Source organism: Phasianus colchicus, chromosome 1, assembly GCF_987193195.1.
Source record: "Phasianus colchicus chromosome 1, bPhaCol1.hap1.1, whole genome shotgun sequence".
Taxonomy (NCBI): domain Eukaryota; kingdom Metazoa; phylum Chordata; class Aves; order Galliformes; family Phasianidae; genus Phasianus; species Phasianus colchicus.
Genome location: NC_143436.1, coordinates 79,202,327 through 79,229,128, shown reverse-complemented (window position 1 = coordinate 79,229,128; position 26,802 = coordinate 79,202,327). Strand labels below are relative to the sequence as shown.

Sequence of the window (26,802 nt, the reverse complement as noted above, 5' to 3'; positions counted from 1 at the left end):
GCGGATGAGCTGGTAGCCCATGGGCACGGCTCCTTGTTTTGGGACAGCAGGCAGCAGCTGTCCTGGGGAAGGACATGGTGTGTGGGGCGTGTCCTGTGACTTCCATTCTTTTCCAGTGTGCTAGAACCTGCAAAGCAAAAGCAGGTCACCAGGGAGCAGCTGTGCTGGGCAGTACTGAGTCCCTGGTGTCCTGCTATTCCAGCCTTCATGCTCTGCTAGCACCGTGCCTCCTGCACCTTCTAAGGACAGGGACACTCATAGTCTTTGCCTTCTGCAGACACTGACACTCCTGCAGAGCTGAGTTATTTTGGGTCCCTCCACTCACAGCTTGTGTCCCTGCACAAGCTCTCACTTCCCATATTTCACTTCAAACTTCTGTCTGGCAATATTGTAGAGAAGGGGATGTTTTACTTTTTCTTCGTCAGCTGCGGGGGTTGCCATGTTAGCACAGTAGCAAAGAAGAACAAATATCTGGCATTCTGACTAAGCCTCCTCAGCTGTAAGTGCACCTGGGTGTTGTTCTTTCACAATTGCGTTTGCTGTCATAGGATCATGCTTCAAAGTTCACGTTTTGTGGCCAGAAAGAAGTGTGTCAGGAAGTGAGAGGAGGAGAAATGAGCTGCAGCTTGCAGACGTAGAGCCAGCTGTGGTGCAGCAGGGACAGTCATGATTTGGATAAGCAAGTGCCCTAAGAGCCTGCCTGTTCCTCGTGGTTTGTGGTGGTGAATTGTGATTCAAGCTACTGTCCTGGTGCCCAAATGAACCAAAAACCTTTGCTGTGGCAGAAACGATCAGACACCAAGCCCACATACGCCCTCGGCTTTTCTCCTACAGAGAGGTAAGCGGGACAGAGGCAGCTTGCTAGCTGGCTGGCACAGGTCTGGGAGCATAGACACAGATAACCATAGGACATCAGGGAACCCTCTACACCTCTGCAGTCACATGGCGAATCGAGAGGCAAATCCCAAAGTTTACTGAAACACAGGCTTCCTTGGGGTCCTGTAATGCTAAGAATGTGGGGAGACTGCAGAGTTTGCTTGCCGTATTGCCTGCATTGGAAGACCTCTTCCACAGGCTCTTAGGAGGCGAGGATGGGTGATATACTTCTGGGGAGCTGCAGTGCCAGCACCACCCAATCTCATGGGTTGTATACATAGCTTTGAGCCCAGTCTTGAATCCTAGCCTCCACGATTCTAATCACCATTATAGTCTAATTTCATATTTAGAGGGGAAAAAAGGTGAAAATTAAGGCTTAGATATCACCCAGGGTGAGTACAAATAATTCGTAAATATTCATAATCATTTACAAAAAATCTACTTTGATTTCTAATTTCTATGTGGGTTATTTTTTGAAGTCTAGTACATTCCTTGTTATTTATCTACTAAACCAGCTTGTGCAATTTGTGTTCTCATCTGCACCACTCTACTCTTTTGCCATTCGATGCTGTATTCTCTGCCTGCATCCACAGGCAGCTTCAGAGTGCACCAGGGATTGCATGACAAATCACTCCCAGAAACGTTGACCCTGTGGCATGCCTGGCAAGGCTTTTCTAGCTCTCTTTTTTCACCTCACCTCTCTGCCCCACACGTAACTCTATTCTGCTCTCATGACTATGAAGTACTACATTGAGGTTGGGACCCTCAGGAAAAGAAAGACATAGAGCTTTTGGACCAGGTCCAGGAGAGGACCACAAAGATGTCAAAGGGCTGGAGCACCTCTCTTGTGAAGAAAGGTCGAGGGGAAGTTCACTAGGGAAGCTCATAGCCCATGGCTTGGATAGTACAGAAAGGGTAAAGAGCCGATTGGATGACTGGGCCCAGAGAATGGTGGTGAATGGAGTTAAATACAGCTGGTGACTGGTCATGAGTAGTGTTCCTCGGGTGTCGTTATTGGGACCCAACCTGTTTAATATCTTTATTGATGATCTGGATGAGGGGATTGGGTGTACCTTCAGTAAGTCTGCAGAAGATATGAAATTGAGAGGACATGCCAATCTGCCTAAGAATAGGAAGGCACTACAGAGGGATCTGGACAAGCTGAATCACTGGCCAATTGTATGAGCTTTAACAAGACCAGGTACCACGTCCTGCACTTTGGCCACAACAACCTCAGGTAATGCTACAGGCTTGGGGCAGAGTGTCTGGAAGACCAGTATAAAGGAATAGGACTTGGCGGGTGTTAGTTGACAGCCTGCTGAACACCAGCCAGCAGTGTGCCGAGGAGGTCAAGAAGGCCAACAGCATCCTCGCTGGTATCAGAAATAGTGCCGCCACCAGAAGCAGGGAGGTGATTGTTCCCCTGTACTGAGCTCTGGTGAGGCTGCACCTTGAGGACTGTGTTCAGTTTTGAGCCCCTCACTAGAAGAAAAAACATTGAGGCCCTGGGGAGTGTCCAGAGAAGGGCAATGAAGCTGGTGAGGGGTCTGAAGCACAAGTCTTATGGGGAGCAGCTGAGGGAACTGGATTGTTCAAGACTGGAGGAGGCTCAGAGGTGACTGGAGGAGGCTCCCTACAACTGCATGAAAGGACATCGTGGTGAGGTGGAGATCAGCCTCTTCTCCTATATAATGATGGATAGGACTAGAGGGAACGGCCTCAAGTTGTGGCAGGGGAGGTTCAGCTTGGATATTAGGACATTTCTTCTCTGAAAGAGTTGTCAGGCTTTGGAACAGGCTGCCCTGGGAGGTGGTTGAGTTGCCTGTCCCTGGAGGTTTTCAATAAGATGTAGATGTCGTACTAAACTAAACCACTAAATGGTTTAGTGGGCAATACTGGTGGTAGGTAGGTGGTTGGAATAAGTGATCTTAGTGGTTTTTTCCAACCTTAATGATTCTATGATAAGTTGGGCTTGTTCAGCTTGGAGAAGAGAAGGTCTGGGGAAACCTCATTGCAGCCTTAACAAATATAAAAGGGGAGGTTATAAGAAAGACATCCCTTCACTTAAAATGTCTAAGGCCAAGTTGGAAGGGCCTTTGAGCAATGTGATCTAGTGAAAAGTGTTCCTGTCCTGCAAGAAGCTTGAATTAGATGATTATTAAAGCCCCTTCCAACAACAAACCATTCTGTGATAAACTTGTGTCCTACAATGCTGTGGTCCTTCATTATTTTTGTGGTGTTAGGCAGATAAGGCTCAGGTAAAGTACTGTGAGGAGAGAAAATATCTAGAACCAGGCAGAGTCATCTCATCTAACCTCATATCAGGCCATGCCTGCCTGTTCCAGCCTCCAAAGGAAGTATAGCTATAGTTTCTCACCCTGCACAAGGAAAACTCAAAAGTCACAAACTCAAAGATTTGTGGACTAGCAGCTTTTTTGCTGCCTTCAACAAGAGGTGCTTGCCTTGGGACTGATTTGTGGCTCATCTTCTGCTGGTGCCCTGATATCACAGAGCAGCTTGGACCAAGGCCATTGGGAGCACCCCACACCAGCCAACATCCTGAGCAGTTCCTGAGCACTTGCAGGAGGCACATGGCTCCTGACTGTGATCCCTGTAGAGTGGTCACAGGAAGGTGTATATGGGAGGGGGGTTATGACACACTCCCAGCTTGTTTACCAACTCTTCATCATCATGTTCTCCTCCCCCTTTACACAGCATTGTTCCTATCTCACATCTCTATCAGCAGCTCTTCCTCCTTTACCAGTGTTTTTCCTTCCTTCTAGTTTCTTCAGCTCCTCCTCCCTTGCAGAAGTTTCTTAGTGCGTGTGCATGCTTGCTTGCATGTCCATGTCATTTCTCCTACCCCCTACCAGAGCAAGAACATGAGCAACAAATTCAGTTTCTGCCTGTAAGTGTGATAGGAAGAGCTGTCTGAAGTTTGAATCACTCTTTTCTGTCTCTACTGGGTGGAAGGCTGAGGGCAGCCGTCAGCGTCCGTACCTATTTGCACTGTGAGGTGAGAAGATGCTTCCTTCATCTCACAGGGATGACCTACCTAAGGTCAGCTGCCGAATAGGAAGTTCCTTCAGGATTTTGAATATCTCATCATATAGATGATTTCTGTAGCAGAACACCGGAGTGAAAGTATCTCTTTGGTTGCTTTTCCTCTATTTCTTGTTTGTGTTGTGGTACCATTGCCTCCATGCACAGCTGATGACTTGAGACTACTCAACGACTTTTATGTAGAGTAATGAGTACTTGAGGCTCTTTTAGAGATATTCACAGTGAATGTGGCTCGTGAAACATTAACCAACAATTGAACCAGTTCCATTGCTTCTGCCTCCCTACCACCAGCCTGCTATATCAGGAGATTTCCTCTTCAGTGACGAGCAGTCAAAACAGTATCTCTAGAGCTCTGGAGAGGAACATTCTGCTCCCACAACTTCCACTTTTCCAAAGAGGAATTGCATCTTGTGTTGGGGCTTTGACACTGATTACAGTATCTATTACGTCAAATTTGAGACTATATCACCTTATCTTTAATAACATCAGCATTAGTCTCTAGTAAAGCTCGGTTCATGGATACTTGCTGCTATGCTTCCATCCACCCACAAGACAGAAACTCAAACACTTAAATAAAAAAAGAAATTTTAAAGTAAAAGAAAACTGTTTCTCACACTACCAGTTCAGAACTCTGCTGTCTGATGTCTCAAAGGCTTACAGGCTAATACATAAAGAAAGAGCACTCAGAAAAAGGAAAAAGGAAAAGGTGATGGCAAGTAGAAAACCAAACAGATTTATTGCACTGGTGTTCATGACAGAAAAATTTCCATGTCTAAAACATTCCTTGAGAGGAAATCCATTAAAGGGCTGTCTATGAGCAAAATGCTGCTAAGAAAGGTTGTAATGTAGTAAAATGAAATAAGCACTTAGCAAATCTCTGAAACCACATGGCTCTTACCCCAGTGGTCAAAAAAACAACTCAAGGGTGACAGAGCTGACTAACTGTGGTGTAAAGAACTCCTGGTTAAAATTGTTTTTAAAGAGTCACTAGCAGATACAATTTGAGATAAGGCTTTGGGGGCATTTTAGACCAGGGAGTCTGATATCTGTGCTGAACAAAATTAGGAGAAGTTGTAAAAAAGGGGGGAAAAAATTGGCATGCAGTTATCTCTAATTATGGGGAAGAGTCAACATGGCTTTTGAAAGGGGATGCTGTGCCTCATGGTACTACTGGAATAGTTTGAGATGGCAAGTACAGGGATGGTAGAAATCCAAAAGGATTTCAAAAAGGCTCTCATGAATGGTGCTTGAGGAAATTTAGAGAAAATGTTCCTATGTAGACGAAATTTGCTAAAATACAGAATGGAAAATGAGGGTAGATGGTCAGTTTTTTGCAGTGGAGTTATAAGACACCTGTTCTGGGGCTTGGGCTGTTTAAATTATTCATGAAGGATGAATAATGAAATAACAAATCTGTTGAAGGCATAAAATTATACAGTTAGAAAAGATGAGAGTGGCAGAGAAGAACTGCAGAGATTAGAAAAAGAGTAAATGACTAGCCTAAAAATAACAGCTGAAATTTCATCTAGCTAAGTGATGCAAAAAAGCGATCTAAACTGACCATTATTTCTTGTGTATGAGGTCTGCTCTTACCCTGCTCAGTTCATGCACATCTCAAACTTTATGTGTGCACAGTTTGAGCCTCTCACCACAAGGTTTATAAAGTCTGTAACAAAGGTGGAAAGGTTCTGAGAAGGGAAAGAAGGACATTCAGATTTACAGAATGACTTGTCTGAGAGGATCAACTAAGAAGACCAGGACCTTTTAATCTCAAGAAAAGGTCATTGAAGGAAGTATGGTGGTTTACAAAATCATCAATGATAAAGTGAAAGTGAATAAGGATTTTTTTTTTTTACTTCCTCTTCCAGTATTTAAACTAGGAACAGAATCTAGATGGTGGTGATTCAAAGGATGTGGTTCTTTACATGATATGTAATTAAGCTGTGAAAATCCTTGGCACTCCTGTCACTAGATGTTGTTGATTATAAATTTTATATGGCTCCAAAAAACATCTGGAGAAAATAACAAATGTGAGCTATTAAATATCAGCATTTCACCTCTGGCTCAGGAGATCACTGGGCTATGGTTTGTTGAAAATAAGAAGAAAACTTAAGGAGTGATTGTACTGTTCTTACATTATTCCTTCATCATCCATTATATTAGATGGAATACTCGTAGCTAGACCACTGATCTCACATTCTGTAGACTACAGTTATATACTGCATTGTTTAGTGGTGTTTCTTGAATAACAACTGACAAAAATAGTTTGTCTATGCAGACAAGTTGCCTTCACCTGACTGGCTGGTCTGGGCACAGGTATTGGAGCAGGACGTGTTTTTTCAAGGAGCCTCAGTCTCACTCAGTTTGTCTCAGTCAGGACAAAGACACTCTCCAATCTATTCAATCTGCAGTCATTACAGAGTTTTCACTCTAGCAAAAGTTGGCGTGTCTCCTGTGAGTTTGTGTTTTTGAAGCATCTAATAATTTTACTGAAAACCAACAATTCTAGCATATTTGCCTTTTCTTGTTGGATCATTTTATACTCTAAACTTAAGCAAGTTTACAACACAAAATTGTCAATCATTTTTAAAGAAAGGTGAAAGCCACTCAAATGTATCTTGACAATCAGTAGAAGTTCCTCTAAGAAAGCTGGCTTGGTGTTGGACCTGTGTAATGACATAAAAGGATGTCAGGCAAATTGATAACTCTCTGCTTGTTATCCCTGCTCACTCATGTCAGTGTTTCAACTGTCTAACATATAGACACCAGAATGAGTCTGGTGATTCAGTTCCCACCTTCACGTGCTACTTCTGTTTTTAATAGATAATAGATCCTCCCTCTAACTTGTGCATCATCCCACAATGCCATTCAGAATATCTGACATGACTGTCAAGCTTCTGAGTAGCTTCTTCGCACAGTAATACCCAACTTATTCAAAATTTTCCTCTGGATAGAACGAAGTCTACTTTTCTTTTTGAGATAAATTACTCTTTACACAGGCTCTTGTAGTAGATACTGCTGTTACCACGCAAGAGAGCACACCAAAGGAGCTGCAGAGATCTTTAAGAATCATTGCCAATGTTGTGTTATTCTGTCTTAGCAGTCCTGAGGAAGGAACTGAGATGACTGCCCGGTCCCATTTACGCTCACATTCCTAGAAAATATGAGTCAGATTTCTAGATTTCCCTGGCCCTCTGCATCTATCTATCACAGTTCACTCATTTTAGTCAAGCCCTTAGCAGGCATTCAGGTTTACATGGGTTATTTCACTTAAGAGAACTAGGGTGGAGTCAAGTCTAATAGCAGTGTCATTCTTTTTATCTATAATCAATGTACAAAGTCCTGTTTTTCTGATCTTCTAAGTTCCAGCCAGCCAGCATTTTTTCCCCTCAAAGTGTTTGCCCTCTCCTCTCCTCTCCTCTCCTCTCCTCTCCTCTCCTCTCCTCTCCTCTCCTCTCCTCTCCTCTCCTCTCCTCTCCTCTCCTCTCCTCTCCTCTCCTCTCCTCTCCTCTCCTCTCCTCTCCTCTCCTCTCCTCTCCTCTCCTCTCCTCTCCCCTTCCCTCCCCTCCCCTCCCCTCCCCTCCCCTCCCCTCCCCTCCCCTCCCCTCCCCTCCCCTCCCCTCCCCTCCCCTCCCCTCCCCTCCCCTCCCCTCCCCTCCCCTCCCCTCCCCTCCCTGTTGTCTGTTTTCTGTATTCTTTTGCTATTTGATCACTCGCTTTTCTATTCTGTATTTTTCTTAGTCTGTTTCTTTATGAGTTCTTGCAACAGAAGGCAATATGGTGGGATTTTGATCTTAAAAGATTTCACCTTTCAACTTAACTTTTTTTCCTGCAGATGAAGAGAACAACCTGTCCGTAGCTTCCTTGAGGAATGACTTCTCTCAGTGCCTTTCTTTGGGCCTGCTTAGCTCTCCAGCTGCCTCAGCCATCGCACTGAGTTCCTCTCCTTATCCCTGTTTGGTATGTCATCTGCCAATGTGTCTCAGCCATGCAAGGATTACAGCTTCTACCACAAACTCCTCCTGCCTGGCTACATTCTGATATTCATCACAGGCTTGACACTGAATGTGATGGCCCTGTGGATATTTGTTCGCTACCTGCGCCTGAAATCAGTGGTGATGATCTACATGTTCAATCTGGCCGTGAGTGACCTCACCTTCACGCTCCCCCTACCACTGCGACTCTACTACTACGTCAACCATGAGTGGCCATTTGGCAACACCCTGTGCCAGGTCTCTGGCTCTGTCTTTCAGATCAACATGTATGGTAGCTGCATCTTCCTCATGTGCATCAACCTGGATCGCTATATTGCCATTGTGCACCCACTTCGCTGGCGGCACCTGCGGCGTCCCAAGGTGGCCAGGCTCCTTTGCCTGGTGGTCTGGGTCGTGATCCTCATGGGCTCCATCCCCACAGCCATAGTTCACAAGCAAAACCACTGTGAGTCACAGAACCAGACTACTTATCTGTGCTTTGAAAGCTTTAGTGATGACATGTGGCAGAAAAACCTCTTCCCTCTGGTTGTTCTGGCTGAAATCCTGGGTTTTCTCCTGCCTCTGAGCTCTGTGACCTACTGCTCCATTCAGATCTTTCGGGAGCTGTGTCAGGTCAGACAGCCAAAGACACTGCGGCAGCAGAAGACAGTTCGTCTCCTCTTGGTCAATCTGGTCATCTTTGTCATATTCTTTGTGCCCTACAACACTACCCTGGCTGTATATGGTTTGATAAAGGCCAGGGTGATTGATGTTGAGAAGCAAATGCAGGCCTCCGTGCGTGAGGTGCTAATTGTGACAATGATGTTGGCCAGTATGAACTGCACACTGGACCCCCTGATCTACTATTTCAGTACTGAAGGTTTCCGTAACACCTTTAAGAAACTGCGGCGGGGACAAACCTGGCACTCGGATACAGGGATGATTAGGAATCAGGTTGTGGAACAAAAGTCAACCCAAAACCATGCTGCCTCAACAGCAAAACAGCTACCATCTGAAAACTTTCACTGTCCTGGTGAATCTGTGCCATCACTTCCTACTACAGTATTTTTGAATGGCCCTATTGAGGACTCAGAAATTTAACCACGGAAAGCTCCTAGCTTTGCTGAGTTTCAGAGTGGCCCATTCAATAATTACATCAAGGCTGTGGAAAACAGCTCGGGGTTACTTAACGAACTGAGAGAGCATGGCAGGCTATATGTGGGTGAATGTGGTGAAACAAAGCTGAAGAATGAAAAGTTGTTTTCAATAAACACAGACACATTGATGACATGGTCCCAACTTGACTCTTTTGGTACAGGAAACATAGTAGGGAATAAGTGCTTGAAACAAGCATACTGTATCTAGGTCTGTTTAGCATAGGTTCCTATGGCAAATTGATCTTGCTTGGATCTTTGATCCTCCTTTCTGCGCTTCAACATAAAAAGGTTTGGGGAACAATCAGAACACAGGTATGATACCCTTTGTTAACAGAGTGAAGTTAGTAGTAAATGTGAGAGAAACTCAGGGGTGTTTGTTACTCCTGTTGTTTTTTAACTTGATGCCTCAATTTCAATCATAAGTCCAGTTTAGGGCACCTAAATAAGTGTCAAATGTTCCAAAAGAGTTGAAGTTTTTATTAATTCTTGTTGGGGTCAAAAAGGCTAGCTGAGAATTTAGTGCTCTTGCAGAAAGTAGATCGCTAACTGCACAGTAAGTCACAGACCTTAGCAAAGCAATCTTTAGTAGGTTCATCAAATGAGATTGTGTAGCTGTATGCACACACGTGCAGCACAGTGACTACACATTTACCTCAAGCAAAAGAGCTTGGAGAGCACTAGCACACTTGAGAATACAGTTAGCATTCACAATGGCCCCAGAAAAAGGAAAATGCCAGTACTGCTGGCATTTATGAAGAACACACTGACATTAGTGCTTTGCACTTTCTTGTCACTTGACTGCAAAGTGATTAATTTCAGGTCTGGGTGATTTTCAGTGTCAAAGAGAAATGATGTCACAGACCATGGCTGCAGTGAAATATATTTGCTTGCACTGTTTGTACAAGCTTCTCAGCCCACACTGTATGCTAAAGCCATATAAATCTGCCTAGAAGAGAGAGACCCAGTTGTATGCTGGTCTTGACAGAACCCCGCATTACTCTCTCCTGCGTGTGACCAGGGGCTGCCTTCCACCAGCACTGTAGCTGAGCCTCTGGCTTCCAGCAGAGCCCAGGTCATCCCAGAGCTGGTTCATTGCAGTATATATGAAGATGGGATTTTGTTGTTGTTGTTGTTGTTGTTTTAAAGAGTTAAAGGAATGATTAGGGAAGCTGGTGAGAAATGTTATTCAGAGTTAAGCCCATACTCTTACACTACCTTCTGAATTAGCAATATGAACCATGTTTCAAGTCTCTGCCTTGTGACTCCTGCGGGAAAAAAGAGTATTGATATGCATCATGACTTTGTGTTAAAGTACACTTTAGGAGGCACAGAGATTTAAGTACACCTTGCCAGTCTCCCTTGAAGATCTACCCACCCTGTTATAACTGATCCTGTAGCAGCAGATTTAGATGTTGACCCTCTCCAAGGGACACTTATGCTACAGACTGACCTGGGAGTAACATAACCTGGGCAAGTTGGCTGCACACCCCTTCTCAGGATATGCATCACCGACTGACTCTGAAATACACCTGCAGGTGAATGACATTTAATGGGATCTGAGAGATGCAGTGAGAATGGTGAAGGAGGGCTAGGGGATACTTTTGGTTTGAAAAGCTCCTAGCATTCTCAATTGTCATGAGAATATGAGCCACATGCCACAGTGCATCTGGAGAGGATGCACACCTGTGCACTCATATTCTGGCAGACCTAATCTGATTCATTTGTGCTGAAGCAGTATACGTCCCCCTTCCTCTCACCCACCCAGCAGGAGATGGGGCAGCAAGGGCTAGCTGCTCCCTAGTGAAGGCTGCCAAGAGCCAAGCACAGGAGAAGGCTGAGGCCTTGTCCACTGCACCTGAGCAGGGCAATCAGGGTGGGTATGGTGACAGGAGCCAGGCTCAGCAGAGGGTACAGATTGCAGACCTTCCCTGGTGACAAGGCAGGTCCAAGGTCATCCCAAGAAGTCAGTGAGTCAGCACTGGAACCAGGCCTGGAGCAGTCACCAGGGTCAGCCTCAGGCCACTGTGTGCAAGGCAAGCCCATAGTGACAAGGCCATTCTTGTGCAGCACCTCCAGGCATCCTTCTGCAGCTGACATCCTCACAGAGGCACTGTGCTCCCCAGAGCTGGGCTGAACAGAAATCACTCAGAGCCTGCAAGTTTGCCACATATGAATCAGGTGCCAATGCTCTGAAGGAGGCTGCTCACCTGCCACAGCTAAAGCATGGCCCCAGACACAGAAAGAACATGGGAAAGCATCATCTTGTCTTGTAGCTTCATTCTGAAAATAGCTGAACTATTTTTACCTGGAACATTTTATAAATATGCCACCTCCAGCAGAGGAAATTTTAGCTCAAATATTTTGACAAAATTATAAATAACTGAAAAGCCAGTCTCTTAATGGATCTTATAAAATAATTAAGCAATAGAGAAGGCGGCTGGCCATGCTGCATGCAATGGGTAAGTTTCTGAGTTTGAATATCCAAAAACTTTCCATAATTGACATAGGTAGGCAATGCTGTGCCTGGTCTCAGTGTAGGCTGCATTTACATTTCAAACCATTTTCAGTACACATTAATTTTGTTTCATTTTTGAGAATTCTAGTCTAATTTGATTGCTTTTGATCTGTGAAGGGGATTATGGCTATTTTTCATGTTTGCAAGAGAGAATGGGTGCTAGATAAGTTGTCTGCTTCTGCATTGTTTCTTTAGTTGGACTGAAGTTTCTATTCCATCATGTGGTGATAAGAGAACATGCATGCACTGTCCCAGTGAAATGAGTCACTAGTCCTATTTGCTTTATAGCTTCTACTTCGTGAGTATAAAACAAATAAATTTAAAAGATCTTGGGCATGATGGTGCCCAACTCACCTATTTAAAAATAGCTTCTGACACAATGCTGATTGCTACAACTTGGAACAACTTGAAAGCATGTGTTTAAAACAGCAGAAACAAGGAAAACACACAATACAGAGGTATTCAAGACAGAAATGTTAAATGGGAACCTAATTTCACCAGAGCTCTTTCAACCTGTACAAATCCCTCCCTACGTCCTACTGCAATAATTGTTGAATAAGTATTCTTGGCAAGTATGCTACAGGGAAAAGATGCCATTCTTTGCACTTTGCGTCATTTGCAGATGTGCACATAAAACAAATGTCTTCTTATCAAGTAAGATTAGACAAGTGAAAGGTCAGAGCGATGGCAAATGAGAAGAGAATGCTTATTTTATATGGATTAGAGAGATTTACCTGCAAAAGTGCTAAGTATGTTTGGATTTCAAGTCTTTTGCCTTCCAGCACAGATATGCCAGTCACTTTAGGAAATGCTTTCTTGTTTGGACAATTTAGAAACACATTGTTATTAGCATTAATTGCAATCCTAAACATATTTTATACTTTCTGCAAATCCACTGACAATCTGCATTCTGTATTTCAATTTTCAAAAACAGTTTCAAAAATCCCAGCACAAGCCGCAATTGCTCTCAAAATTGATCTTGTTACTACCGGTGCTCTTTGCAGCACATCCTGGCTGTGCACCTCCCACCACTTGGTGTCTCCCATCCACAAAATATCTATGTTGCATTAGCAACTTGAAAGCTTGTGTGCTTTCCTCAACACCTCCTTCTCCGGCAGTTGAAGCAGATGTCCTCCAGACGCCCTCCAGAGGTCCCTCCAACCTAACTCATGTTATGATCTCCTGTTCTTGTGTTGTAGATGCTAATCAGTTATCACAAGCACAGGGAAGTGTTAGAAGATAAAAACCTATACCCCACCACTGAACCCTATGATAATCTGGTTGAAGGCTGCACAGTGCAGGGATAAGTGCTGCTATCTGGTGTTTCTTCAGCATCACTTGCTTGTACAGTTGTTCCTGGCTGCTCACCCTGCAGACACCTGACCGCAATCCAGCTGCAGCCGTGGCCCTCAATTCTGCAGCGGAGAGCAGTCACTCAAAGCTCTGTATTTAAATCCCTTATATTCTGCAGTGCTGACAGGACCTAAACAGAGGCCAGCAAACCACTGTGCTGATGCTGCAGAACATCCTGCTGATCGAAACCGACTCAGGCTTTCTTTGCATTTCCCCACGTTTCCTTATCATCCACTGCCTCTGCTCTCACACTGCAAGAGATCTTTGAGCACAGATCATTGTTTGTTTGGCTCACATAGCATTTTGCCCAGTGGGAGGGTGAGCTCTACAGACTTCTCGACAAGGTAAGAATAGAAAGAACAGTATAACCAGAAAACTTGCCATGCTGGAATTGGTATGCTAAAGCTAAACACGGCTCTCCGTGCTTTAACCTATTTAACTTTGCTAGTGACAAGGGGACAGGGAGCTAGTTACACCCCCCTGCCTTCAAACGCCAGCCTTGAAGCACAGGCTGTCACTTTCCACGTCAGCACCTGAAATACAAGGGAAAAGAAAGCATTCTCCTCTGGGGGCCAAGGGTGGAGAGGAAGGTTCGAACTTTCCACCACAAAGTGAGGATGAAAGACTTTTTCTGACACTGGAGGTTAAAAAAAAAAAAAAAAGAGAGAGAGAGAGAAAGAAAAGATAAAAATGCAAAGCAAAGAAGTAAAGGCATCAGTGAGCTACAAAGCTACAAAGCAGTCTGTCACTGCATCAGGGATGGACACAGATGACAGGACTAAGCCCTGGGAACAGCGTGACACCAGAACAGCCTGTCCCAGCATAAGGCCAACATCTGCAGGGTCTCAGCCTCCTCTTTGCCCTCTCAGGAGTCTGGGAGTAAAACATGCTGAACCCAACACAGCCAAGGCTCTTTGACAAGGGGGCAGGACTTGCAACAAAATTAATGATTGGTGATAACAAACTTAATCTTGGCCAACAGCGTCCTTTGTTTTCAGGGCTGCCACCCACCAGCTCAGGTTGCCCAGGGTCCCATCCAACACAGCCTTGAATACGTCCAGGGATGGAGCACCCACAGCTTTTTCGGGCAGCCTGTGCCAGTGCTTCACCCTTCACCCTTTCCCTCTGAGGAAAGGCTTCGTGTTTGGGTGGGGTTTTTCCTTTTCTTCCAAATCCAACTCACACCCATACGGCCTCCTCCACGCGCGGCTCCGGGCAGCCCGAAGGAGCAGGGCCGGGCGGGCCCAGCTGCGCTGCGCTGCGCTGCGCGTTCTCTCCGCGGCCAACAGCGACCCCTGGCGGCGGCGGCGCACGGCGCTCAAGGCTGCGGAGCGAGGCTAGGTTCCCCGGGACCGGGCCGCAGGCAGCGGCGCTTGTCGTGTGTCGCGATACGGCGTTGTGTTCGCGTCCTCCTCCTCGTGAGCCCTCCTCGAAAACAAGCCAATAAAAATGGTGATAACAAGGAAGAAGCTTGTGAAAGGAAGGAAGGAAAGGTGTGAGCGCCTCTATCACAGGAGTGGAAGGGGAGAAGAGGAGCTTCTTTTGTTGTTGGCACTCTGCATTAAAAGAGGAAGAACGCAAAAACAACGTCTTTGCAAAGTAATCTCGTCCATCACGTAGACCATGCACGTCTTCCATGGGGGCTTTACTAATCCCAGCCTCACCAGAGCTGAATTCGCACCTATAGGGAGTGCTGTTCTCAAGGGAAACGCACACCAGGGAGGTGTCCAAGCACTGTTTTGGGTCAGGAAAGCCACAGTTGGTTTTCTCCCATGGGCTTCTTAGGCAGAGATGTCATGGTTGTCCTTGGATACGCAGTGACAGATTGTTCTTTTCACCATGTCCCTCCTTTGTTCCCCCTGGCAGGAAGAACACTGCTTGCAGAAAGGAAAAACAACAAAGAATTAGCTATTTGCTTCTTTTTTCACACGCAGCGTCCAAATCTATTGGCTCTTTTATTGCATATATCCAAGCTTCACTCTGCAAATAGAGTCTGATGTCCCCATGCTTTTCTGTAGTGTTTATTATGACTGCAGCCTTCACACATTTGAACTCAGTCCACCAGAGGCCCATAAGCTGATGCGGTATTATTACTGTTTTATAAGCAGGAAGCTTGGTAGCTAAAATGTATGTTCTGAAATACCTCAGATGCTCCTTTTCAGAGTGACATACAGCACATATACATCTGTACAGCTCCTACAGATTCCAGCCACAAAAACAGGACACAAGCCATGCAGCAAACCAAACTCCAAGGCCTCAAGTGGAGAGCTGCTACCAGAAGGGTCAGGAGAGTGGTGGCTCTCAGGAATATAGCTCTGCCAACCTGCTGGTGCTGCTGTCACCTGGGGCTGCATGGCAGTGGCAGGGGCTGCTGCAATGGTGGCAAGGAGGTCACAAACATCACGGTGGGAGGAGATGGATTTTTCAAATGTTTCTGTATCAAAGTGCAAAATCTGGAAAATGAGCAAGGGGAGTGAGGCGTCCTCATTGATGAGCATCCATTTAATATAATTAGCACATTTAATATAATTAGCAAAAAACCACAGTGGACAATTTACATGATTGCAATCCTCGAGTCTCTGGTTACAGCCTGCGCAGAGGGGATAGAGGTGTATAAAAAAAGTTTTGGAGAAGCATGCTGCAGTGTGTGGGGCAGTGGGCATACAGCTGTGTGCAGGGCTGCTGTACAGCTGTTGAGCGCAGGGAGCTGCCCTGGCAGCTGGTTAGGTGAAGTTTGTCAGCTAGCTGAAGTTGTAATTCATGCAAAAGCAACATTTTGAAAGTAGAAGCACAAGAGGAAAAAGGCATGACAGGTGGTTCTGTCTCATCTTGCATTTTGTACCTTCTAAGGTTGGGAAAAAGCAAGCCACTGGGTGAGACACCATGGCTTACCAGACAAGGAAGAATTAGACAGATATGAAGCAAAAGGAAAATTCTATGGCTACTTCATTTACAATTGGCTTTTATTGGCTTCAGCTGTTTCACAGTAACTGCCAGCAGCAATATATCCTCGATCTGATTAGTAGATCATTGCCACCAGGAGGCTGACAGACTCTTCAAAAGAAAATGGACAGACTCCTACCTTGAGTCACTTCTGAAGCTTGGGAGGGCCCCATCATATATACAATTCCCTGTTTTGTTCTCTTCAAACCCACTCTTGAGCTACTTGCTTCCCTCCATATTGTCCTTGCTCCTGTCATTGTCTATACATGCAGTCCGAAAGTACTGAGAAAATTTTTTTTTCCAAAAACCAAAGGCAATTTTTGCCAGGAACATAATTTGGCTTCCCAGGAACACAAACATATGGGGTGAAGCTGATGGTACTCTCCTTTTTCATGTCTCACTCTGTCCTTTGGTTGAGTTCTGCAGTTCTCCATAGGGGGTAGCCTTCAACCATTTAAAATTTAAAAAAAAAAAATAGTTTCCTTCTGGCTTGGATTTAGCATGGAGATGGTTTTAGTGGTCTTGAGAAACAACTTCCTCAGAGCTGACAGCTGGATCTTGCTGAGCTTTGTGCTGCTTTTTCTGCCTGCAGGGCCAAGCAGGGTGGTGGGTGGGGACCTCAGAATATTTGCTTGTGGCTGAGTGTTGTGCAGGGGACTTGTCCTGGTTAGTATTCTGGATTGGCAATTTTGTCTGTGAGCATGCAGACCCTGGGGAAAAAAAGAAAAAAAAAGTCTGAAACAGGCAGGCAAAAGCTCTGTGAGCTGCTCGAGAAGATGCTAGCGCTCCTCACTGGAGGAGTGTTTTGAGATGGTAACAGAAGTGACCCTAGCAAGAACATAGTGTCTTCATAGTGCTGTTTCCATGCTTTGATGCTAGGCAAAATGTCCAAAATGTTGTTTTGCTTTATTTCCTTGGATTCATGCCACAGCAATGGATGCTTTTGGAATTTGAAATAGGGCCTTTGCTTATGGCTGAACCTGCTTATGGCTGAACCTTGGAGCTTACAGCTTCACCATCCAGAAAAGCTCACAAGCAGCTATTGCTGCTCCCTGTCCTGAACCAAACCTGCATCAAACCCATCCCACGTTTGTTCTCCAGATAACACAAGGAGTGGTTCCAAGGCTACAGCTGGCCAAGGAAGGCTAGCACTTTTCTACACCCTGTTAGAATCATAGAATTATGAAACTAAACAATATCTCACATTGGAATTAATCCAAAAGAATTCTCAGGTCCAATCCAACTCCACACTGCACCACTCAAACCTCAAAGCTCATATCTCTGAGAGTGTTGTTCAAACAGTGTTGCTCCCATGGCTTCTCCATGAAAGGAGAAGGGAAAGGGGAAGGGGAGGAGAGAAGCAGAAGGGCAGAAAAGGAGATAGGAGGGGGGAGGGGAGGGGAAGGAGGGGAGGGGAAGGAGGGGAGGGGAAGGAGGGGAGGGGAAGGAGGGGAGGGGAAGGAGGGGAGGGGAAGGAGGGGAGGGGAAGGAGGGGAGGGGAAGGGAGGTTAGCTCAGGAAAAGTGGGAGACTACAGAAAATGAGATTTCACTAGGGTCTACATGGAACTACTGCAGGACAAACTGGAAACATTGCTAGTAAAGTGCAGTGCCCTTGCTCTGGCTGGCTGGTGGAGTTTATTTGACTGTTGAAGGGAGGATTAGTTTAAAGAAGACGTGAAGACTGATTTCAACATCTGACATTGTTCCTATGTGCAGCTTCTGGGGTTTTCCTAATGCCATCTTTGATTCTACTTCATCTGGGTGACTGCATCTGCCAGCCAACCAGGTGTTATAGGGAGAGAGCATGCCAGGGAATGGCACACCTGGTAGTGCTCAGCCTCCCTCAGCTTCTCCCACTTTGTCCTCCATGGATTGCAGCATTACAGGAGGGTAGGCAAGGGAGAAGAACCAGAGCCTGTATCAGGTTTCAGGTATACCTCCTCCAGTTCTGGCACCCCAGGCACTGCCTCCCTAGCAGTTCTGGTGAACCTTCAAGGCCAGATTGGATGGGGCCCTGGGCAGCCTGGTCTGGCATTAGGTGGGATGGTTGGTGGCCCTGCGTGTGGCAGGGGGGTTGGAGATTCATGATCCTTGAGGTCCCTTCCAACCCAGGCAATTCTGTGATTCTACAGTCTGGACAGCAGGTGAGCTGGTATACGGAACTGTCACGGGAAGTCATGCCACAGCCAGCTTGCAGGTGTGTAAGGATTGCAGCAATGGGCTCGTTGGAATCTGTAATACAGAGTGACACGGATATTTTGTTTGTTAAATTTATCACAGATTACTACAAATTACTACTAATGAAACAGGCAGGTAGTACAAGTTACAAAAAATTACCAACAGTAAAGCAACTATACTTACATTCATGTCTGTATATATCTATATAGTCTTTATACTTTCCTATGAGCCTGCAGTCAGACAGGTGTTGTTGATGAGGGTCTGCACCGTACAGGAGATCTTGAGTGCAAAAGTCCTTGCAGGGGAAGCTCTGAGTGAGGATCCATTTTGTGTAGAAAGCAAGTTTTTCTGTGTGTGTGAGGGACATAAGGGGGCACAGGACAACGCCACCTGGAGCAGCTAGTAGATGCTGCCGGTTTCTGTTTTTACCTGGAACAGCCAATAGATGATGCTGTTTTTCATTTTCTCAAACAACTTTTACTTTCCCAGACTGTTTTTCTATTTTTCAAGATAAATTCTTTTTCTATTTTTCATGTATGTTTCCTACTTTCTCAGGCTGTTTTTCATCTTTCCAGACTATTTCTCCACGTTTTCAGATAAGTTTGTTGTCACTTTTTTTTGTTTTGTTTCGTGGATTAGTTTTGGTAGGGCTTTTTTGTTTGGCTGTGGTAATTTTGTTTTTTGGTTTTTTTTTAACTTATCTAGGGTATGTCAGGATGTGTGTCAGTACTGGCTGCACTTCAAGAATGCCCACTGTGCTTCCCAAGGGTGCTCTTGACTCCTAGACTAGTGGTTTCCATCTTGACAGACATTCTCTTCTGTCTGTTTTCCCATTATACCCAAGTCTCTTTTATGGCTGCTCCCATCAAGTGGGCAGAGCATGAAAGAATTAGGAAGAGATGCAGTGCAGACCCCAGGAGCACCTTCCCCTTTTTTACACACAAGGCTCTCTTTTTGATCTCTCTTCCCCATCCTCCCCTCTGCATCACCACTCTACTCCCCCCAAAAAAGGGAGCTGTAGGATCTGGTAACCAAAGGCTTTAAAAGAGACGATTCTTGATCTATTCGGTTCAGTTTCTCTGTGACATCACCAAGGAGCATAGGAAGGAAGTGGATGAGAACACAGACGCAGAAAGAGATGATCTCTTGCCCATGAGATGGATCCTTAAAGATCATCTGGTTCCAGCCCTCGTCCTAAGCCCTATGCCATCACGGAGCTCCTTGACCTCTTCCTTCTTCATGCTTCACATCCCAGACTTGCTGTCCCCTCATACTGCCTGCTGCAGCTTCCATTAAATTTAGTGAGTTCTGACACCAATGCATCAGATGCCCGCTCACAGAGTGTAATCAGGGTGACAGCCCGTGAAGCGGTGTGGTTGGGTGCCTGACACATTGTACCCAGTGACAGCATGGAGCGGCTGAACTGTGGCTGCTGCCCCATGGAGGCAGCACCCCTGCTTCCCAGGAGCAGAAGAGAGCAAAGAGCAGTCCTGGCAGGATATGTAGTCAGGGCCCTGGGGCTGGGCCTCTTCCCTCGCTCAGCCCTGCTGCATTTCTCATGCTGCAGGATGCTGGGCTCTGCGTGGAACAGAAGCACAGCACGTGCACCTGCACGCATGAACATAGAGAGGAGCTGCTGCTGCTGCTGCTGCTGCAGGTCAGCAGTGGGCAGCCAGGGGACAGGAATGCCTGAACAGCAGCAGGCTTTGGCTAAGCAATTGTGTGTTCAGACCACAGATCTAAGCAATTAATCCAGGCGTGGAACGGAGCAAGTTCCTCCTCTGCATTGGGTGCTCACGGTAATTCACTAATAGATGTAACATTGATTAGCTGCATCATAGGCAATGGTTCAAACTATACTGTGCAAACCCAACCTGTGTTCACTCCATTTGACATAACCCCCTTTGACAAAGACTTCTAGGCAGCCCCCCGCTCGCTGCATCCACCGCAACACCACACTGCCCTGCGGACACCTCCTGCTAATGTGGATCTGCCACGAATGGCTGTGCAAAACACAGAGCTGGGGGGGGACAGCTACCAGACAAAGGGACCACGCCTCGCAGGGCCTTGCAATATGGACATTGAGGGACCCAGGGCTGGTGCTGTGCTCCTGGCAGGGCTCAGCCCACCTGGATGAAGCACAGATGAGGCCACTGCAGAATGGGGCGGTGGTAGTGGCCTTCTGGTAGGGAAACCAAAGAATCACAAATTGGTTGGGTTGGAAGGGATTTCAAAGCACATACAGTTCCAACCCCCTGCCGTGGACAGGGCTGTCACCAACCACATCAGGCTGCCCAGAGCCCCACGCAGCCTGGCCTTGAGCATCTCCAGGGATGGCACCTCCATAGCTTCCTTGTTCCAGTGTCTCACCACACTCTGAGTGAAGAGCTTCCCATGAACACCTAACTGAAATCTCCTTTCTTTTAGTCTAAAGCCATTCCCCCTTGTCCTGTCACTGCTAGGCCATGTAAGGTCAGTCTCCCTCCTGTTTATAAGCCCCTCCAAGTTCTGAAGGCCACAGTGAGGCTCCGGAAGCCCTCACCTCTCTAGGCTGAACAATCTCAGCTCCCTCAGCCTTCCTGAAGAACGGGCAGCGAGCACAGCCCGGACAGCCACTGAGGAGCTCATTGGCATGACTGTGAGCTGATAACAAGCACCCAACACAACAGAAGCACAGCAATGAGCCTGGAAGCCAACCCCAAAGATAGTGATAGTCATATTCTGAAAAAAAAACTCATCCGTGTGAGCAGAGGGTAGCTCAGAAGTTATCTCTGGCAGCAGGCGCACGACAGCACGGACACGAGCAGGCAGACCGCTGCCAGCACAGCTCCCACGAGCCCAGCACAGAGCCAAAATGGTGGCAGGGCAGTGGGATGGGGCTCAGCGCAGGCTCCAACCGGGCCGGGTGCAAGGGAACAGCACTGCTCTGGCACTGTGCTTTTCTGTAGCCGGGCGGAGGGGGCCACGGACTGGGTGGGTTTGTGGGGAGGGCCCCGCACTGAGGGCCTGGCAAGCAGGCTCTGTGGTAGCCAGAGGCGGCCAGGGGGGCTGTGGCCAAAAGCAGCCCGGCAAGGCCGGGGCTGAGCTGGCTCGGGAGGCAGCGACAGGGTAAGGGAACTAGGCCGGGCCGGGCCGAGCCGAGCCGTGCGAGGTCACGCTCCTACCGCGGCTATTATGGGATGGCGAGGCCCGGGGGAAAGGGGGGGGAAGTGGGGGAGGGGAGGGCAGGCAGTGGGTATTATGGGATGGTGAGGCCTTCTGCGGCGGGGGAGGGAAGGGAGAGCTGCGACTATTATGGGATGGCGAGGCCTTCCGCCACCGGAGGGGGGCAGGTGGGTGGCAGGAGTATTATGGGATGGCAAGCCCTTCTGCGGCGGGGGGGGGGGGTAATATTATGGGATGGGGGTGCCCCACGAGGCGGCGGCAGCGGGGGGGGGATGGGGGTGGGGGTGGGAGGATGCGGCTATTATGGGATGGCAAGGCCCTTTGCAGCCAGAGCGAGCGGAGTATTATGGGGTGGCACAATTCCCAGCGCGTGTGCCCGGGCGGCTATTATGGGATGGCGCTGTACCTACTGCCTCCCTGCGAAATATTATGGGATGCAGCGGGCAGGGGGAGGGGAGTGCTATTATGGGATGCCGGCGCAGCACGGGGCGGGGAGGGGGCCGCAGCTCCGGCCGCCGTGCCTGAGGGCCCGCGGGGCGCCCCCAGTTCCCGCCGGCCCCCGTCCCGTCCCACCGCGACGCCCCTCGCCCCCCGCCCGGCCCCCCGGCAGTTCGCGGCCCATCGCTCCGGCGGGGTATTATGGGATGGCCGCTCCCCCCCGTGCGGGGGTGCGGGCGTGGGGGGGGGGCGGTTGCCATGGAGCATTTCCCGTAGGTGGCTATTATGGGATGGACTCGCCTTTGTGGACTATTATGGGATGCGTCCGTTGCCGCAGGGTGGGGCTGCCCGGGAGGGCTGCGGGGGGCGCGGGGCGCTGTCCGGCGAGGACGGACCCCGGCCGGGAACGTGGGCACCGCCTCGGGGCAGCCCTCGGGCACCCCGCCTCCAGGGGCGCCTTGTGCCTCCTGCAGCTGGGGAGGGTGAGAAGGAGGGGGCAGCCCTTCACGACGGCGGGACGTCGCGCGAAATGAGATCGGTGCTTAAGCGCCGAGCCCAGTACGTCTGTCTCGAAGCGGAGAACTCGCAGTCCGCGTGTCGCAAAGCTAGCGGCCGGCGACTTTGCAAGCGAGCCGTGCTTGCGCGTTCTGCGGGGCAGGACCCTCCCTGGGCAGCCTTGGAGCAGCGCTCGTCCGCGGTCGTGGCTGTCGCTGCCTGCCACGCTGCGGGAGCGGTGCTCTCCCGGCACTCCGTGGCTGCGCAGAGCTCTGGCTGCCTTTGAGCTGAACGTGGCTCGCAGCATCACTCGGAGTCGCAGCGGCTCGGTGTCGATGAGAATCGCAGGGAAATGTAATGCCTCTCCCCGCCATCGGGGTTTGAGTCACTCACGTCCTTCCCTCAAACCGGCCCGAGCTCTGCTTGCTGGCTGTGGGGCTCGCACTGAGTCCTGTGGGTCTGCATCCTCCAGGCTCAACTGCACCGCTCCCAGCTGCACGGAGCTGGGCTTTGACAGCACGTGTGAACTTCCATACGGGGCACGGAAATGGGTATCTCAGAACTGCAGTCTAGGCAGCTCTGAGCAGCAGGCCAGTGCTGCTGTCCTGCTGAGACTGTCCTTGTGTGTTCTCCCAGTGGGTCCTACTCTTTGCTTCAGGAAGAGCTGAGTGGGGCCTCCACGTAAGGCGTTTTAGGGAAATGGGCACGTAAGACTGATCAGGCTGATAAGCGGCTTTGGGTCTTGCTTCCAGCTTTCATTATTCACTGCATACACAATTATAAGTTAAAAGATGAGTAGTGTTAGCAAAGTCATATTTTTACAATTGTGAAACATTTATTTTTTCCATCTTACTTAGTGCTTCTAACTTCAGAAAATAAAGAGTGAAAATAAACACGGAAAATTCAAATCTGAATATCAACAGAGTAACTGAAAAGAGAGTTGTGATGGAAAATACTGAGCAGCCCTCGCTATAGGTGTCAGCGCCAAGTATATCTGCAGTGTTCGTTAGAGTGAGCAGACAAGCACAGTGTGCAGAGATAGAGATCAGCGCTTTGGATTTACAGGGTGCTGAGCAACATCCCCTCCTCTCTCCCTCTCCCCTCCGCCTCACTTCTCGCCATGAGCACTGCTCCATGCAGCATGTGTACTCCCCTGGCACGGTGTGCTCCTGGCTGCAGGGCCATGCCACACACCCTGCCCCCTCCTCCTTCTGGCAGCGGTACTCAGGAGCAGTGCAGAGTGACGTCTGAACGGCTGCTCTCCCAGCAGCAGAATACACGCAGAGTCATGCTGGTGTGCAAGCAGTCCTCAGTGAGGTGGCCATTACTGAGACAGGGTCCTCCAGTGACACTGGTGTGTTCTCAAAAAAGAAACACAAGTGGCCTATTCGATCTATCTTCTGTTGATGCATGTTACCAAATTTTCTGTGTGCAAGTGTGTCTCTCGTTCCATCAGCATATGCTTCTGCAGGAGCAGCCCCTTGGGTATGGCAGGGGGAGTGGTTGCTGCTTCTCCACAAGAAGAGGAGACAATGTCTTTTACTTCCATTTCTGACACCAAAGCTACTTCTATTGTGTTCAACAAATAAGTTCATGCTTCTTTTTTTAAAACAAACAAACAAACAAAATGGGGGATGGAGATGGGAACAAAGGGGAAAGCAGCAATGAAAATAGATAATTTCAATTGCATTAGCTTGCCATGGAGACTGCAGAAATCTGGAAAAGAGAAGAGCTCTGCTGTGTTGGAGAAGGCTTGAGGAACTCAGGACAATTCCTTTGGCCAATGTTGAGGGCACAAGGTTGTATGAAGAGACAGACTTTGGGGTGATAACTGAATACTGAGTGAAAGCTTGAGCTGGTTTCTTATCAATTTCAAAGTAAAAGTCGAACCTGAGACTTGGACAGCCTCCCCTCTCAGGATAATCTGTGGCAAAATTCTCTGATCACCCAAGAAAAACAAAGGTAAGGCTTCTCGAAAGCCCTGAGATGCTCAGGGTTGTGGGCAGAGACTGCAAGGCCTTGGCTCAGAGTTACAGCATCAGCAGTCTGACAGGGAGAACCTGCAGGGCTGCAGAACAGAGCTCTCACTGTCAGTGAGTTCACACTGATGCATACCTGTGTAGAACAGGTAAGGAAGGAAGGGAAATTCACCTGCAGCAATTCAGGAACAGCATCACATTTATGGAAACATCAGATGATGCTGGTTTTACACAGATCCTGATAGTTAATATTGTTGGTTGGTTGTATTTAAGCTGACTAGGAAAGTGAATGTTACAGGTTAGAGCAACTCTCAGAGGACCAGGACAAGTGGATTAATTTCCCAGGACCCCTGAAGCAGTGATGAGATGGCCTGGCAGCATTCAGCGCTTGAAACTATTAACATTTATGCTTTGTTTACTGGGCACGAGAGACACTAACAGCAAACAGCCGGCAGCCAACTGACCTCCACAAGTGCACTGTTGCACCACTAGCAAGCAGTTGTCGTGGTGCCTTATCTGTGCCTTGCACAGGAGAGCAGGCCTGGGGTGCCCTCTCCTCTCTACTTGCCTCAGTGAGTGGCTCTGAAGGGCTGCTGGTGCTCACAGCAGTGAGACACCCTGCAAGGACCATAGTGCAACGTGCTTAGCTCTGTTACCTGGAGGGAGAGGTCTGTGCAGTCCAGCAAGACTGTGGGCTAATAAAGGCTGGTCCTGGGGGCTGAGCGAGAGGGTGCCCTTGGGAGCAGGGCTGGGCTGGAGTGTTCTTTGGTGCCTTTCGGTTCCTTGGCCTGGTGAAGGGGCATGCAGGAGTGTTGAGCATAGACAGGACAAGCAGCAAGGTGAGTTCCAATTGTAGGAATCCTACGATAACTATTTCTTATGAAGTACTACAAGCTCCCTGGGGTGGGGCCAGCTGGGTGCAGCCTGCAGCTAACCTGTGGGGCTGCGTGTTCAGGTGACCGATTTTTTAAATGTTCAATTTAGATGGCCCTCACAGGCACTAAAATCGCCTCAGTGGTAATGACTCATCCCCTGCATGGGATTCTTAGAATGAAAATCAAGATTTCTGCTGACTGAGAACTTGGGACTATGAAGAGAAACGAGCAGATGTGGTGGGGAGCTGGGTCTGAGAGCAGCAGAGACTCTGGCACAGGGGTTGGTGGGAAGATGCATGCCTGAAGCGGGGGAGCACACGATGACAGCAGCCCTCAGAGCCACAGCTACACTAGCACAGGTTCCATTGGGTGCATGTACAGCTCGCCCAAGTAGCTTCTGCACAGGGGCACGCCAGCAGTGTGCCTCTTACCAGCACCACATCCCAGGAGGGGTGGCCCACGGGTGTGGCCTGCTGAGTATGGGAACTAGCAAAGCTGCCCATACAGTTGTGTCTTGGGGCATTGCGACTGTCAGTGCACAGAAGGTAGAGAGGAATTCAGCAGGGGTCTGCGTGAGCCTGGTGGGAGAGCTCCCAGCCTGTGCACCACTGCAACACAGTGTTTTGTTGCACCTACCTGTGCAGAGGAGAGACGGTGTGCACAGCACAGCACAGCACAGCACAGCACAGCCCTTTCCTGCTGCCTGTCCTCCATAGAGAGAACCAACAACATCACCGCAGTGAAGGGACAAACGCCAGGGCAGCACATGTATAAGGCAGGAGGTCAGAGGGCTCTGTAGGCAAGGTTCTATAGCAGGGCTCTATAAGCACACGAAGGAAGACAATGCAGTTGGGCTCCACAATGCCCAGCCCATCTGTGCTAGCAGAACAGGGGTGTGTATGGAGGAAAGGTTGTCGTGGGGCGGCCGTGTGCACGGGCAGCGCGGGATGCTGCAGCGGTGCTCCAGGGGAGGAGCCAGCAGTCACTGACAGCCATTGTGCTTATGGGGTGAGGTGGGCAGGGCTGGGTACCTGGGGAGGTAACGGAGGTGCCACGGGGCAAACAGTGCCACAAGCTGACCTTTAATGGCACAGCGACGCGTGTGCAGTTAGGATGTGCTTGTGCATACGGGCTGCCGGTGTCCACGCGAAGTGATGGTGCCAGGTGGAGGGAAGCAGCAGGGTGTAGATGGCCCCACGTTCTTTTAGGATAAAGACAGCTTTATGGCTGTGTACCAGTGCTACCACGTTGCACGCCTCGCGTTATGGCCCGGCATACGGTCAAGCAGTGGCAGAGGTCACCGTGAGACCCAGACACGCTCACTGCAGCAGCTGGTGGCTGTTTCACCCAGAGGACCGTGCCCTGCGTGAGACAGGCGTCGAGCCTCGGACACCTGAGGTGGGAGGGCAGGCGGCCCCGGGTGGCCGCGGTGCCCGCGAGAGCAGGGAGGTGCCGCCGGTCTCCGTGCGCGCGTCCCGCGGCGGGCGGGGCGGTGGCGGAGCCCCGCGGAGGGCGGCCGCGGGTATTATGGGATGGCAGGCTGGCCGGTGGCTCCCGGCGACTATTATGGGATGCCTGCCCGCGCAGGGGGAGGGGATAACTATTATGGGATGCGTGCCCGGGGTGTGACTATTATGGGATGTCGATGGGGGATCGGCGGCCTAAAACCCCGGGAGATGCCCATGGCGGGAGGGGGGCAGGGGCGCGTGCGGGGGAGGGCCGCGCCGCGGGGGGCGCCCCGGTCCAGGGGGGCGCTCCGCCGGGAGGTCCGGTGCGGGTATTACGGGATG

The 26,802-nt window shown here is 48.8% G+C and overlaps 1 protein-coding gene and 1 long non-coding RNA gene across 5 annotated transcripts; one reads left to right on the top strand and one right to left on the bottom strand.

Moving 5' to 3' along the window:
• Positions 1-505: 505 nt before the first annotated feature.
• LPAR5 (lysophosphatidic acid receptor 5) lies at positions 506-9,201 on the top strand. 2 transcript variants are annotated; one of them, XM_031610241.2, is made up of 2 exons: positions 506-838; positions 7,775-9,201. In XM_031610241.2, the coding sequence occupies exon 2, from the start codon at positions 7,902-7,904 to the stop codon at positions 9,012-9,014; it is 1,113 nt and encodes a 370-aa protein (XP_031466101.1). In that variant the 5' UTR covers positions 506-838; positions 7,775-7,901; the 3' UTR covers positions 9,015-9,201. The 2 variants fall into 2 exon arrangements, with proteins under 2 accessions (XP_031466101.1, XP_090005104.1); XM_090148978.1 differs by lacking the exon at positions 506-838 and adding an exon at positions 849-3,892.
• Positions 9,202-11,293: 2,092 nt separating this feature from the next.
• On the bottom strand, positions 11,294-21,391 carry LOC116239974 (uncharacterized). 3 transcript variants are annotated; one of them, XR_016470410.1, is made up of 3 exons: positions 17,820-21,391; positions 16,021-16,591; positions 11,294-14,812 (listed from the first exon to the last, which is right to left on the bottom strand). It is a non-coding gene; the product is annotated as an uncharacterized LOC116239974 (long non-coding RNA). The 3 variants fall into 3 exon arrangements; XR_016470413.1 differs by lacking the exon at positions 11,294-14,812 and having other exon boundaries at positions 15,884-16,591; positions 17,820-18,114; positions 18,244-21,391; XR_004169199.2 differs by lacking the exon at positions 11,294-14,812 and having other exon boundaries at positions 15,884-16,591.
• Positions 21,392-26,802: the final 5,411 nt, after the last annotated feature.